This window comes from Giraffa tippelskirchi, chromosome 5, assembly GCF_054371585.1.
Source record: "Giraffa tippelskirchi isolate mGirTip1 chromosome 5, T2T-mGirTip1v1.2.pri, whole genome shotgun sequence".
In the NCBI taxonomy this organism is placed as follows: Eukaryota; Metazoa; Chordata; class Mammalia; order Artiodactyla; family Giraffidae; genus Giraffa; species Giraffa tippelskirchi.
In genome coordinates, this window is record NC_137279.1 from 73,073,141 (window position 1) to 73,089,137 (window position 15,997).

Consider the following 15,997-nt stretch of genomic DNA (forward strand, 5'->3'; position numbering starts at 1 on the left):
TCTACAGAGAGGCCTTTTTGGCTACTGATTGATGGAGACTCAGTCAGCTAAAATGCAATTTTGACTTTGTAACATGGACAATCATCCTTGCAAATCACATAACTCTTTCTCTAATTTTAATTTCTCTTCAACCAATTTTAACTTCGTTTCGTATATCTTACATTAGGCAGAGAAAAGGATCCAGCCTTTTGGACCCAGTGCGGTACAGTCTTGTTCCTTCTCAACTGGCATGAGCCACAACCATTTCACAACTTGTAAAGGTTTGGCCCACTTTAATTTGGGATCCCAGTTCTCATACAATCCAGGGATATGTCCCTTTCAGTAGCTAACGAGCAGTAAGGCAAACCTTCTCATCCAGGAATAAAAACTTGGTTAATCTTTCTTTTTACAGAGTGGCATTTTATTCACAAATTCTGCTCATAGCTCCAATTTATATTTTGTTGAAATTTTTACTTTCATTTTAGGTTCAAAGGATTTATTAACCAAAAAAAAAAAAAAATTCATCACACACAAAATAAAAAAATTCAATATTTAATAGAGGATTCTTTAACTTAATTTCAATATACAAACATTGAAAGAAAAGAAAAATAGAAACAATAAAAAAAGAGTAACAACACAATCATCATCAAATTTGGCTGACTAATTTAATATCCAGACTTAAACAACACACTGGGAAGCCCCTTGTTAACAGTAATCTGGAGTCTGAGTTTGGAAAAGGTCCTAGGCAGTGTGTCTACTTCATGAGTGAGACTTCAAATTGCAGTTTCAGGGATTCCCACTTACAATTCCAGGCTGCCAACAGATATCATCATCAGTTTGCATGCAAAAATGCAGCTCTGGTTTTACTTTAACATTTTTACAATGGTGTAAAATTTGGTTTATCTTGTGAGTCATAGGATTTCACTAAACCCTGGGTGCAGTTGGCCAGACCTCCAGGGGCTCAAGAATTCCAAGACCCACTCCCTTTCTTATCTAAAGTGTTGCCTAACTATCTGCGCTAGTGGACAGGCACGGAATCTGCAGTGTCCAGGTAGGTCAGAAGCAAGATCAGAGGCCTGTTCTCCTGCTTATGAAACCTGAACAAGATTTCCTCCATTTTAATTTCCCTAACTGTTCCTACTCATGAAAATTATATATCATTTGTTTAGATGTATAATTTCTTTCAGCAAAGTTTTATAGTTTTCTTTATAGAGTTCTTTCACATTTTTGCAAAATGTATCTCTCAATACTTCATGTTTTGGATCCTACTGGAAATGGGATTGTTTTTAAATTTTCTTTTTCTGATTATTCATTTCTGGTATATGAATTATAATTATAAAATTATAATTGTTTGTATATTAACATTGTATCCTGTGACTTTACTAAATTCACTTATTCTAGTAGAGTCTTTTCTATATACAAAATCATACCATTTGCTCATGAAGACAACTTTGCTTCTACCTTTCCAATTCATTGACTTTCACTTCTTTTTCTTGCCTTATGGCACTGGTTAAAACTTCCTATAAAATACTGAATAGAAGTAGTAGATATCCATGCTTTCTTCCTTTTCTTAGGTAGAAAGCATTGAGCCTTTCACCGTTTAGTACAATGAAAGTAGGTTTGTTAAAGACGCTCTTAATTAGGTTAACAAATTTCCCTTTTCTTAGTTTTCTGAGAGATTTTATCATGAATTGATGTTGGACTTTATCAAACTTCTTATGCATCCATTGAACTGATCATTTTTTTTTCCTTTATTTTATTACTATGGTGAATTATACTGATTGATTTTTGGATAGTAAATCAACCTTTTACTACTGGGATAAAACCAATTTGATTATGATGCACCATATTCTTTACATATTGTTAGGTTTGTTTTGTTAAAATTTTGTTAAGGCTATTTGTGTCTATTTTCATGAGGGATCTTGGTTCATAATTCTCTTTTCTGATGTCTTTGGCCTCATAAAATGAGTTTAGGAATAGTCTCTCTTCCTCTATTTTCTAAAAGAATTTGTGTAGCATTGGTCTAATTTCTTCCTTAAATCTAGAATTTACCAGTGAAACCATCTGGGCCTAAAGTTTTCTTTTTGGAAAGATTTCTAATTGAAAACTTTTTTTAAACATAGGGCTATTCAAGTTGTGTATTCTTATTGGGTCAGATTTTATATAACTTGTGTTTTCAACTAATTTATTCATTTTACCTAATTTTTTGTTGAACTTATTGGTATAATGTTGAATATATTGACACGAAATTGGTATTATCTAATTTTTCTTTTAATGACCAGGCTCTATAGTGAGTGATACATTTTGATACTATGATACTGGTAATTCTTGTCTTCTCCTTTTATTCTTTATTCTTTATCAGTCAAAATGGAATTTTGTCAGTTGTATTGTTTAAGACCTAACTTTTGATTTCATTGTTTTTTTTCCTACTACTTTTTGCTATTCTATCTCAAAGATTTTTGCACTTTATTATTTCTAGGGGGACAGGGGGCAGTATTTGATTTTCATCCTAGACCCTCTGGAAGAGTACAAGCTAGCTACTTTGTAGAATGTTCCTCAAATTGCTTTTTTCTGATACTTTCTCATAAATTGATCTAGATTTTGCATTTTTAAAAGGAATACCATGCAAAATGATACTAAGCTCTTCTCAAGGTGTGCTGTCAGGAGCAACTTCATGTTACTTGCCCCATTATTGGTAATGTTACTTTTGATCAGTTGATTAATGTGGTGTCTGTCAGGTTTCTCTTTCAATCCAGGCTTTTATCCACAACAAATGTACTGGAAGAATTTTGGACAAGGTCACCAATAATTGCCTGTGTATGGTAAACCCAAAAGTTGACTGTTAATCTTCATTTTGCTTTCTTGGTTTCCCTGAGATATGTTCTCCTATTGATGACTCCCAAATGTATCAAGCTTGGACACCTCCTCCGAGCTCCAGACTTGTATATTTCACTATTTATACATGTCCACTTTGATGTCTGAAAGGCATCTCAAACTTACCATGTATAAAAACAAACTCCTGATCTTCCTGTTACAAAAGTCTTCCCTTGCTCAGTAAGTGGCAACCTCCTCCTTTCTGTTGCTCAGGTTAAAAATCTTGGTGTCATCCTTGACTTTTTTTTTTTTTTTTCCAACTGCACACCTAATCCTTTAACAAATTCTGCTAACCTTAACTTCAAAATATCCAACTTCAAAAGGTTCACTTCCCATCCCTTGCCACTCCACCCCATAAACCGTCAGGGTGCTTGGATTGGAAACTTTTAGATTGTGAGCAACAACTGTCTTCTTTGCTGTTTACAAGGATCTTCTCTCTTCCTGGTTCTGATCCTACCTTCCTCCGCACAACTTCGTCTATGATGCGAGCATGGGATTTCAGAGAAAAAACAAAACAAGGAAGAGAACTGTCTTTAAGCTTCTTTAAATTTTCTGCTTCCATGTTGTTCCCTGTGGCAAGGAAGACTGAAATTTGGCTAGCTGCTTGAAATTGGGAGAGGAAAAACTACAGGTAAAAAAATTAACATTTTAGTTAATTATCCAACCAGAGTAAAAAGAATAATTATTTTTTAAAGTATATATAGGAGACCTGAGATGGAAGTAGTGGCAAGGGAAAGCAGGAAAAATACCACTGCCTCTGAACACTGAAGCATCTGCAGTCTGAAAATAAACCAGCGGCCACTGGAGTGCGCTGCAAAGGAAGCACCAACCTTAGGGAAGAGGCGGTTTTTAATTTAGGCAAGGGGGTATAGAGAACACTCAAAGTGGGTGTGTGGAAAATAAGGCATTTCCACTTTGGGCATTGACTCAACAAACAGTGCCAAGGTGTGATAAGACAAAAACAATTAATTCAAAAGTTCCAATAAATTTGATAGCAATTGTGGATTAAATACTATAAAACACAACTTTCTGTGGTGAGCAAGTATAATTTCCTACAACAAATAAGCACCAGTCTCAAGAGTAAAAGCAATAATACAATCTTGGCAACTGAAGTATAATATTATAGAAGAGCTTAGCTTGGGAAAATATAGAACTATTCAGCATCATGATTACAGGATGCAAATTATAAGTCACACAGGAAAATCCCATTATACTTAACATACTTATTTCTATTATTATTTTCTTCATGTAACTGGTTGTTAGATATTTTTCAGCTTATACCCTTATCTAAGTAATAAGATGTAAAGACTAACTCAGTATAATCTATTGTCAAAGTTTAATGTTTCTCAATATCCAGAACTCTTGCTACTCTAAACTTGTGACCTTTGATTCCAACTTTTAATTTAATCACATCAAAATAAACTATCCAGAATTTATTATTGCCCACTAAACACATGACACACCATAGTCTTCTCTCCAAGCCTTTCCTACTTTGAGCTTGCTACACTATTTGCAGTTCCCAGTCCTGCCATGTGAATCTCATCTATTTGTGCTTTCCCAGTTTGCACAGTCTTGAATGCTCCCAGTCCACCACCTAGCAAAAATAGCTTAGGTACTCCTTATATTCTGTACAAGTGTAACACTTATAATTCTACATTCTTTCTCTCAATAAGTGTACGGTTTTGGTCTTCTTCTAAGTAGATAAGTGGATAGATACTGTGCAGTCATTTGGTAGCTGCCACACCTAGCACATGATAACCTGCATGTAGTAGGCTCTTACATATTTTTCTGAGTAACTAAATCAGTATTATCCTTGCTACTACCCCAGGAAGCACAGACTGTCACAACAGGTAGAGTAGGTCCTCCTGTTTAACAAGTGAATGAATTAGTAGATAGACATTGGCTTATTTGCAGAACTTTTAAGGAAGTTAAAAGAATTTCCTAATCTTAGGAACTATTAGGAAATTACCATTAATCTTGTTAGTTGTGATGATGTGGCTAGTTAGGGAAAAAGTCTTTATTGTTGGAAATACATATTTAAATATTTATAGTGAAAAGTCATGATGCTTATGGAATTTATTTTAAAACACTTTAACAACAAATAGATGGGGAAAAAATGGAAACAGTGACAAACTTTATTTTTGGGGACTCCGAAATCACTGCAGATGGTGATTGCAGCCATGAAATTAAAAGACGCCTACTCCTTGGAAGGAAAGTTATGAACAACCTAGACAGCATATTAAAAAGCAGAGACATTACTTTGTCAACAAAGGTCCATCTAGTCAAGGCTATCGTTTTCCAGCAGTCATGTATGGATGTGCGAGTTGGACTATAAAGAAAGCTGAGTGCCGAAGAATTGATGCATTTGAACTGTGGTGTTGGAGAAGACTCTTGAGAGTCCCTTGAACTGCAAGGCGATCCAACCAGTCCATCCTAAAGGAGATCAGTCCTGAGTGTTCATTGGAAGGACTGATGTTGAAGCTGAAGTTCCAATACTTTGGCCACCTGATGCAAAAGGCTGATTCATTTGAAAAGACCCTGATGCTGGGAAAGATTGAGGGCAGGAGAAGGGGACAACAAAGGATGAGATGGTTGGATGGCATCACCAACTCAATGGACATGGTTTGGGTGAACTCCGGGTGTTGGTGATGGACAGGGAAGCCTGGCATGCTGCGGTTCATGGGGTCGCAAAGAGTCGGACACAACTGAGCGACTGAACTGAACTGAACTGAACAACAAAGTCAATGAAGCAATGTGACAAAATAATTATTGTGAAATTTATTTATGTATATATTCTAGTCTATTCCAACACTTAACATGTAACTGGCAAGCTGACAAAAACATATTAAGAATCTGGAAACTGATGTGATTGCCTTTAGATAAGTCAACAACAAGTAATACATTAAAAGTGATTCCCACTAGGCCAAAGGGCAGCATTCTAAACTCCTATGAAAGGCAGGAAGGGACTCCCTTATTTATAAATAATTTACACTTAAGAAAATAAATGTCAAATACCACATGAGACAAAATGTGATTATTTCTATCTAGAGAAAATAAACTTTTTTACATATCTTGTTGAACTTTTTCTGATATACATGTAAAACATAAATAAATATAAATTAAACTAAATATTACAAAAGAATAAGATTTACAATTTGAATATGAACATCTCACTTCAGAAATATAGAATATTTTCTTATATTAATATTATAATAGCTCTACAGAGTTTTAAAGACATTAAGTCAATCTAAGACAACTTTCACTCCTTCATGGGGGCTCTTTTTCAAATAGAAAAAATTGTTCTAAGAACAAAATTATAGCTGATCTATCTTACAAATAAGGGGCTAATTCACTATCTGTGCTTGTATTAAAGAGGAAGAACTATTTCTTCATTCTGTATTCCTCCTTTGTCACCAACTAACCCAAGAAACTCAATACCCTTGGATCATCAGCATGTTTTTCCTTTAAAAAAATTTGCCAACTAATTCAGGCTCATTTTAATAGAATAAGAAAAGCTGAAAATGCCCTTTAGTCAAGGAAGATTACTGTATAATGTGTTTTATCTCTTTGACAGTTTTCCTTATAAGAGACTGGTTCATTTGTTTTCAATATCCAATTGTTTTAATTTTTTATGTCTTTTATAAATAAAAATAACATTACATATTTGGTGAAAAAAATTCACTTTTTTTTCTTCTTTCTCACATTCTAAACATGACAAATCTCTCCACTTTCCCACACTTTTATGAAAGTAATCACTCTTAATCTTATGAATTGTTCTATTTTCAAGGGTCTTAGGAGTGTTGAGAATGTGATTCCAGGACAGATTCATCTTTCCTTGCTTCGTGGACATTCCTATGCATCTTAAAAACATGATAATATGCAAAACACTTTCTTCTTAACTTCTTTGGCTCAGTTAGCCAATGGTTACTAGCATCATAAGCAAAATTGTCAATGTTATACACATATGTCCTGAAAGTAAGAAAAAAAAAAGTTAAAACCAAAATAACTTTACTTACTGGTGATACATATTCATTTTTTAATTACTATGTGATAAATCATGAAATAGAATAGTTGGTTAATTTGGGGTCCAAAAAAATGCAAAGTTAGTAAGTTATAGAGCATGGACAATCCCACCCAGTATAGTTCTCTGGTGGCTCAGTGGTAAAGAATCTGCCTGCAGTGCAGGAGACCTGAGTTCAATCCCTGGGTTGCAAAGATCCCCTGGAGAAGGGCATGGCAACCTACTCCAGTATTCTTGCCTGGTGAATTCCATGGCAGAGGAGCCTGGTGGACTACAGTCCATAGGATTGCACAGAGTTGGACACGACTGAAGCGACTAGGCAGCAGCAGCAGCAGATATGAAAGTGTGGTAGTCACTCAGTCATATCCATCTCTTTGTGACCCCATAGACTATAGCCTGCCAGGCTCCTCTGTCCATGTAATTTTCCAGGCAAGAATACTGGAGTAGGTAGCCATTCCCTTCTCCAGGGGTTCTTCCCAACTCAGGGATCAAACCCAGGTCTCCTGTATTGCAGGTGGATTATTTAAGCAACACCAACTAAAATATGACACTTGAGTTTTTAGTTTCTTGTGATTAATTGCCAAGTTAGATTCAATTAAGATACTTTCAGACTAAAAATCAATGAAAACTCCCTGGAATAGAAGAAAGTTTAATCAAAAGAAGAAGACACCTAGAAAGTTTCACACATACATACATATTAAGTCAGTTTTGTTTGATAATTTTGACTCACAGCATTAACAGAGATAAGATCTATAAATATGACTTATAAAAGACTCTTTAAAATTGATTTGATATTTCTAAAACATTACAAATGGGAGAAGCAAATACAGTATGAGCCAAACATCTCATGATGCAAGTAGTCACAATGAAGGCATTCCTATTTGTAAGCCCTAATATATCAATCTTTTGCTTTTTCCAGATTATTTGTAGGATTGTAAACATCCAAACATTTCAATAAACTGAGTAAAAAACACAGAATGAGATAATAGGTATATTGCTGAAGAGTGGAGGGCTGAAGACATGTCACATTAACAAAGATTCAATGTGTTAGTCAATCATTCAACAAAGAAAAACAATTCTAACAATAATAGAGGTTTAAACTTCTATTGTCCTTTAATAGTCACAGATAGATACCGAGCCAGTTGTGTTAATAGACATTTTCCAAGACACATAAATGTGATTTTACTGAACCATATACCTTTTGTAAATTACCAGAGGTCTTACTTCTGCAGCATCACCAGTTACAGTGAATCATGAAACTTTGTAACTTTGTCGTTCTCATGTGTGTAGTAAGAGCTGAATAGTAGAGAAGGAAAATAGTGATTGAATTATGAAAGTTTAAAGCTCAATCAAAAAGCAACATGAGCATTTGTTTACAATCACATTATTTTTATAAACTAAAATTTATCATATATACCAACACTTTTAAAATATGTAAATAAATCCTTTGATAGGCAAACACAAACGTTCAACAGGTGAAGGTATGTGACACCTTCACACTCATTTACTCTTTCCCCCATCTCATTAAAATCAAATTTTAATTAAATCAGCATAAAATTGAGAGAATAACAAGGAATGTATAAAGTTAGCTCTTACTCTCAACAGCTTATACTTCCAAAATAAGGCAAGTGGAGTGTTTTTAAGTGGACATAAAAAAAAGGCAAATTCTTTCTTAGGGGTTTGCATGAATTTTCTCTGATTCAGAAATAGAAGAATTAGGTTTACTGCAAAATCCCAATAAAACATAAATATTCCCTCCTTCTACATTTCAGCACTTTTCATTCTATTAAAAATATCATGGTCAATTATTTTACCAAAGTATCTAAAGAAACTGGTGATAGCCAAGAGAAAGCCCCCAGCAAGCTCATTCCATTCCCTCCCCCTCAACCTTTTAGCCCTGGAATATTGGCTTAAGAATTATACTGATAATGCTCCAATTCAAAAGCAGAACTGGACTAAATGTAAAGAAGTACAGAAAATAATTTTTTATTCTTTTTTCCAAAATAGTCTTGAGGAAGCATCTGTACCAACTTAACTCACTTCATATAACTTAGAATTCTGTTATTTATATTGAGCTCTAAACCACATCCTTTAAAAGTTTCAGAAAAATCTGAAGAAGTCATATTCTACTACATTTGCTCTTAAATTATCTAGAATATTTTATTGGCAGTAAACAAATATCTATAGAACCTGCCAAAAAAATAGGACCTAGTGGCAAAATGCTTTTAGCAAAAGACTGAATTGCTTAGTGATTTAAAGAATGTTTTCATACTTTAGCTTATAATAGGCTTAAATAATATTGTTCACTTAAAGAGAAAGGAAAGAGCCATGAAGGCTAAAAAGGAGATACATCATCCAAACTGAAAAGGCAATTGAGAACAGCATTAAAATATAATTGTTCTTAAGCAATGAAAAAATAGAGGCATTAGGGCACTTCAGAAATAATTCAGTTTATGTGAAGTCCATAATTAGTTTTCTGAATGATAAAATCTACCAAACAGAAGGTCAATTTAAATAGTATCCTGTCTACAGGATATGTCAGAGCCACCCATGACTTTATACTTAACAAATGTATATTCAGTGCAGATCAGACGTTTCAAGTACTGATTTTTTTTTTCTTTCCGTGTTGTTTTATCACCTGAGTGCTTACTGTGTGCCAAGTAAAACCCTAACCCCTCTACAGGTGGTGATTCATTTGATCCCACAAAACAGATACTACAATCCCATGAGGTGGGTACGATTATTTCCCCCATTTTACAAATGAGAAAATTAAGGCATAGAGAGGTTAAGCTCCTCACAGTCAAATGGTATGTAAACAGTAGACCCTGAATTGGAATCAAGCAGTCAGGTTCTAGAACCTGCCCTCTTAACCACTGGGCTGACTTTGGCTAGACTGGCATCTATTAAAAAATCTGATTTATTAATAGGCCTAGTCACATGCAATTTAACAACACATTAAGTTTCTTTTTCTAGACTTTTTCACTTCTGTACAAAACATAGATACTCATAAATTGTACTCAGTAGAGAAAAAAAATGAGCTGATCAATAGATTGCAATGAGACTTTGGCTTTCAAATCACTTAATGTTCTTGTATATACTGAGATTTCTAATTTTTTTTTTTAAAGACACAGGCTATTCATCCAAGATAGTAAATACAGACAAAAGAAATAAAGAGACAGCATGTCAAAATATACAATTAAGCTTAGAAAGTTATCTACTGTTATACTGTCAAGTTTTACTGGAAAAAAGCTAAGAATACATTTTTAAAAATCAGAATGTTTGCTCACCCTGATTTTCCACAGTCCCAGAAAATTTTGACTAGAATTATGATACCAATTATTACAGTAACAGCAACACATCCTTGAGGGGGAAAAAATGGTAAGTCAATCAATATAGAAATGAGCAATTACATATGCAATGTAATTCATAACGACAAACATACTGATTATCAGGCAAGTTAAAGAAAAAATCGGAGACATGAATTATATTTTGCTTGCTTGCTTATGTCACAAGTTTGACAATAAGATCAATTATTTATCCTGTTTTCTTTCAAGGGAAATTGAAATATTTAAAATGAAGTATCACAATGCTCAAATAAAATTTTACAGATTTGAGAGGACTCTAAAATGTTTCAACCCACCATGCTTAATTTTAAATTATTTGATCACTGATTATTTAAACATATTGACTGTATTATGTGCAATTTCAGCACTAGAAGATGTCCTGGAGTTCACATTTATTTTGCAGATAATTAAACTGAGTGTCAGAAAGGTGAAGCTTCCATATGTGGTTAACGGGAAGGCCATTTACTTAGTTCATAGTAAAGGTAACAGAGACGTAGGTCTTTCTCCATCATAGGAAAGGCATCAGTATCTGGGCACGGAGAGTAGAACTACAGAAACGCTTTCCAGTGTTTAGTTTATTGCAGATAAAATTTCATTTAGGGAAACTAATATTTACTTTCAATATTAAATGCACTATTTTGAGTTGAACAACAACAAATAACTGATAAAATAATTTGATCAACAGTAAAAAAAAAAAAATTATACCTTGATTTTTACACATAAATTTTCTTCTTAAAACCAACCACTGCCCTGTCTCCTCACCACCCTGCATATCCCTTTTCCTCCCCACTACACCCTCCCAAATCCTTGAACTCTATTTTTTTTATCTGTACTACAAAGAAAAGCAGAAATAATACTAGAAAAACAACTGAAGCTAATGTGACTAACAAGTGTGTCCAGTTTCAAATCAGCAAAATACAATAGATGTCGCATAATTGATCTGCCATGTGGATACATAATTTTAAAAACAGCTGTTTCTACCACAGAATTTACAGTATTTTACCCAATTTCTTTAATTGATTCCTTAGCACCATAGCATTAGTTTGAAGGATTGCACTAATAAAATAAATCATGGCTCCTCTAAGATTTGTGATTTCTTTTTGTTTTACCACTTCCCATTAATCCCACCATTTTCAAATGTTGCAGAAAAATCCCATTTTCAATTTGAATGATAAATGAAGATAGAAAAATTTTAAAGTGATCCCAAATGTCTAGATGACAAAAGTGGGAATATTCTTAGAACACTGGTCAGCACATATATGTGATTGTAAAAGAAAGTGTGAAGGTTTATGTTTTAACAGAAAACCAATGCAAAATACAGAAATACAAGAAGTATAATCCTAAATAAACAATTCCTCAATTAATAATTAATGAGAATACTATTTTGCAAATGAAAACAAAGAAAACTTTATAAAGGCAATAGTTTATGATCTAAAATTCACCCAAAGGTGAATCAGTACTAATTTAAGACTAACACAACTTAGGCCAACTTGGTTAGAAAGCATCACTGACTAAATGGAGGTGAACTTGAGCAAACCAAACTTCAGGAGATAGTGGAGGACAGGGAAGCCTGGTGTGCTACAGTCCATGGAGTAGCAAAGAGTAGGAGTGACTGAACACAACAAGGACCTGGGCTAAATGCAACTATAATATTATAAATGAAATTAAGGTTATGATTCCAGTGTTCTTAATTACTCATTGAAGAGCTTTTGGGTAGGAAAATCACATAATTTTAGAAATGTCTTTCTCTAAGTAAAAGGAGTATTTTAGTAATGTTCTCCACTATGTAGAAATATATTTACCTAGTACTTAAAGCAGTACAAAGCAGTTTGTCACATTTTAGCTCATTACCTCCAATAACTGGCATGGTACTTGTTCATAGTAAAAATGCATGATTTTAACTGTTCATAATATTCTCAATAAAAATATCTGAGATTACTCAAACTAAATTTGTATTAGATGGGTATTACATTAATATATAGAGCATTATCTCCATTCCTGAACAACCCAAATCAGAATGAGGCTTGCCTCCTTTCCTGAAGAAATGTGGATTCATCCAGTCATTTCAAAAGGTCTCACTTATACACATGTCATAAAGTGGAAATGTCGTCTCTATACTGTGAAAAACTAAGAAAGCTGTAAACAGGTTTTGTTCTTCCTTATAATCCTATTTAACATAAAAGCATAAGTAAATAAGCATGTGATATTTAAAAGAAAAAGTACTTAGATATTTCACTGAACATTCTCTAATTTTTTTCTTCACTATTGTTAATTGCTACAAGGGATTTATGAATGTCACAATATAGGATTTCAGCAATGAAGGGAAAAGAGCAATACTTATGAAGAATCAGGACTATCTTAATTGTTAAATTTGAGTTGTACAGCTCTAGGAAAAGAATTTTTCTACTCTTTCAAGCACTGAGTGCTGAAGAAACTAATCATCTCCCTCTATTCAAGTGCCTAATAGCTGTGTAACCTTGAGCAAGTTAAGAATCTTGTACAGCCACAGTTCTCTCAGCTACAAGGTGGGACACAGCTACTTTACAGGACTGTTGTGAGAAGTGAATGAAGTAATACACAGGCATGTCTCAGTGCAGTCCTCACCACTGACCCACCGTGCACATGGTACTCTAATAAAGGGCTGTCTAATTCTTTGGTGTGGCCAGAAGGAACAATAAAATTGTCAGATATCCATATGAGAAAGATAATAGTGACAAAATAAAAAAGAATTCTTAAAGCTGAGATTTATACAATTTTTAGCACTATGCCAGTAGTTTCCACAACCATTATTTCATTAAGCTTCCAAGACTTTAAACAAGAATCATGATCACCATCTCATAAATGAGAAAATTGAGACTCAGAGAGATTAAGTAAATCATTTGGGTTGAGTAATTACTAAATGGAAAAAAAAAAAGGATTGAAACCAAGGTCTGACTGACTCCAAAACATAAGCCGTCCTTCTATAAAATACTGTCAACAAAACAAACAAAAACCCACAACTATATACAGCATGTGTTCTCAGTGGGGTTGGTATCATCCTTAAAGGGGAAAAAGTATTTTTTTGACTTTTTTACATATAAAGTACAGATGGGCATACAGTACATAAATAGATTAATATTATATCTGTATTATTAATATTTTATAGGGATGATTAGGAAAAAATGCCTTACAAGATCCTTGAAGGAAAGAGGGTAATAATGAAAAAAAATTTTTTTCTTGGAAAAATATACTAGTACACAGCAGAGAAGAGCTTTAAAAATCACCCTGCAGGGATATCCCTGGAGGTCCAGTGGTTAAGAATCTACCTTCCAATGCAGGGGATGCGGGTTTGATCCCTGGACAGGGAACTAAAGATCCCACATGCTTCAGGGCAACTAGGTCTCAATCAGACAGCCCATGGGCAGCAAACTATAAAGCCCTTGCACCACAACAAAGATCTCACATGTGGCAACTGAGACCCAAGACAGTCAAAAATAAATAAACAAATAAAAATTTTTAAAGAAAATCACAAGGCAGGCTTCACTTACACAGCAGATAAAGTTCTGAGATGAGCAGTCAGTCTCTATTTCTTGGCAAAATTAAACAGGAAAAAATTCAAAGTTTTTGCATTCAAATGCAAAGTTCTAATATCATTTGTGTCACTCATGTGCATTGCAGTGGAATCAATAAAAGCAATTTCCTTGTTGTAGAGCTTATCTTTAAAATGAGAAAATGTATTCACAGAATACATTTAAGAAGTAAAGATAATTTTCAGGTTTATGTTTTACAAGTATAAGATCCCAAAGAAAAATATTACCATATGTCTGATACAAAAGGGAAGGAATTCCTATTTTTGAGCACAAGTTGGAATTACAACTAACCCTAAGGGAAAGTTTCTGGAGAATCACACAATATACGCTTAAAGAATTTCAGAGAAAATAATAAGCATCTCAAATTTTCATTGAATGCCACTGAGCTGGTAAGAAAAAGCTTATCTATTAAATTTTAAGTTCATCTATTAAAAATGTCATTAAGCCATTAGATCATGAGATTTTCACTTAGAATACATTTATTTTTATTTAAAATATAGAATAGACAAAGTGAATTGCAACTGTTGGAATCTTTCAAAATAAATCTTTTAGCTTAAAAGATGTTTGTCTAAAACATAAAAACTATAATAAGTAACAATGAAAATAATAAAAGCAAGTAATACTTTCACTTTCATAGTCACATGGCTAATTCATGCATGCATACGATGAGCTTTCAGCTTATAAACACATAAACCAAAGTGTTTTTTAAAAATTTTATAAGTATATTTTCCATTAGACATTACTTATCAATATGCCAATTTAGCTGTATTGCTTCTTAACAGAGATTTCTTTTACCATCTTATTAATCTTGTTAATACATAACATCAGATGATATATTTACAAACAAAAAAGGACTGGACTGATTGCTAGAAGAAATTGCAACAACAGGTATGTTTTTTGTCTCATGCCTACAGCAACAGAGTTTGGAGAAACTTTACTTTAAACCACTGACGGGGAAGGGTAAAGGAAGAAGATATAACCAAAAGTAACACTCTCTGTTTTACTTGGGATAGGACAAATCTAGAAATAGTCAATGAGTAGTTTATGATTAATTATAAAACACTTGAGAATAGAAACTGTATTGATAACTCTCTCCTCTTGTGATTCTTAAGCACTAAAATGGATGCAGTGAGCCAAGAGGCATGCAATAATACTTGACTGATTGGCCAAATGATTGAAGTTGTCCTAAAATTACCCTGGAACAAGAACATGGTGGGAAATGTTCTTAGCATACCGAGTACTCTAACATACTGAGTACCTAATGGTGCCCACAAACATGTCAATAAGATGCCTTTACTTGTTTTCTCTTTGGCACCCACACATACTGTATTCTGATAGTATCCCTAAGACAGTATCACCAACCCAATGGACATGAATTTGACCAAATTCTGGGAGATAGTGGAGGACAGAGGAGCTTGACATGCTACAGTCCATGGGATCATGGAGAGTTGGTCACGACTTAGTGACTGAACAGCAACAACAAAGACAGTAAAAAAACAATATTCTTTTCCAGGAATTATATATCCGAAAGCGATGACAAATTCTGCGAACTCTCAGAGAGTCACACTTACCCGATGCAATGATGCTAGCAACTAAAGAAGGAAAAAAGGAAAGAATTACAAAAGTAAAAATGTTTTAAAGTCATTAATTTGTTAGCAATTTAATAAATGTATAAGTCTATCAATAAACTGTACTTAAAGTTCAAAAGTAACTAAAAGAAACAATTAAAATAAATTAATGAAAGCAATCATATTACTAACAATCAAGTAACACACACTAATATCTATCTCTATGAAACAAATTCAGTCAACAATAGAAGCATAAAATGTGATTAAGAGTTATTGAATGCTGAAACAAACACTATGTAAATTTGGTTATATGACTTGATGGCAAGTCAAGGTTACTGTGAGGACTAACATTGACAAATGGAAGGTGCATGCCACTATGGATCACACTCAGTAGTAGCTACTACTATTTTTTCAATAAGAGCAGGAAAGGCATACAATATTTAAAGGGTAAATTAATTGTATATAAGAGAGAAATTTGATCCCAAATATTCACTGTATTTTTATCATAATCATTTAAAATAATTGAAAAGTTTAAGTTAAATTTGTTAAATTATCTTATATTCATGCAGAAAAAAATAGTTTAACACAGTTAGCTCTATAACAAATTTATACTAAGTGAACTTGTTTCTTTTCACCTTGCCC

The 15,997-nt window shown here is 33.6% G+C and overlaps 1 protein-coding gene across 4 annotated transcripts in view; it reads right to left on the reverse strand.

The window, feature by feature from the left end:
* Nucleotides 1–5,608: 5,608 nt before the first annotated feature.
* CD55 (CD55 molecule (Cromer blood group)) overlaps nt 5,609–15,997 on the reverse strand; it is a 31,693-nt gene continuing 21,304 nt past the window's right edge. For 2 of the 4 annotated variants that reach the window (XR_014052157.1, XM_081484955.1), the window contains exons 8-10: nt 10,162–10,234; nt 8,073–8,170; nt 5,609–6,822 (exon numbers count right to left, since the gene is read on the reverse strand). Coding sequence is in view for 3 of the 4 variants with exons in the window: in XM_081484955.1 (XP_081341081.1) it covers nt 8,116–8,170; nt 10,162–10,234 (128 nt within the window). In the remaining variant the exon portion in view is untranslated. Of the gene's footprint in view, nt 6,823–8,072; nt 8,171–10,161; nt 10,235–15,358; nt 15,380–15,997 lie in introns of all 4 variants that reach the window. The other 2 variants (XM_081484954.1, XM_081484956.1) reach the window with 2 other exon arrangements.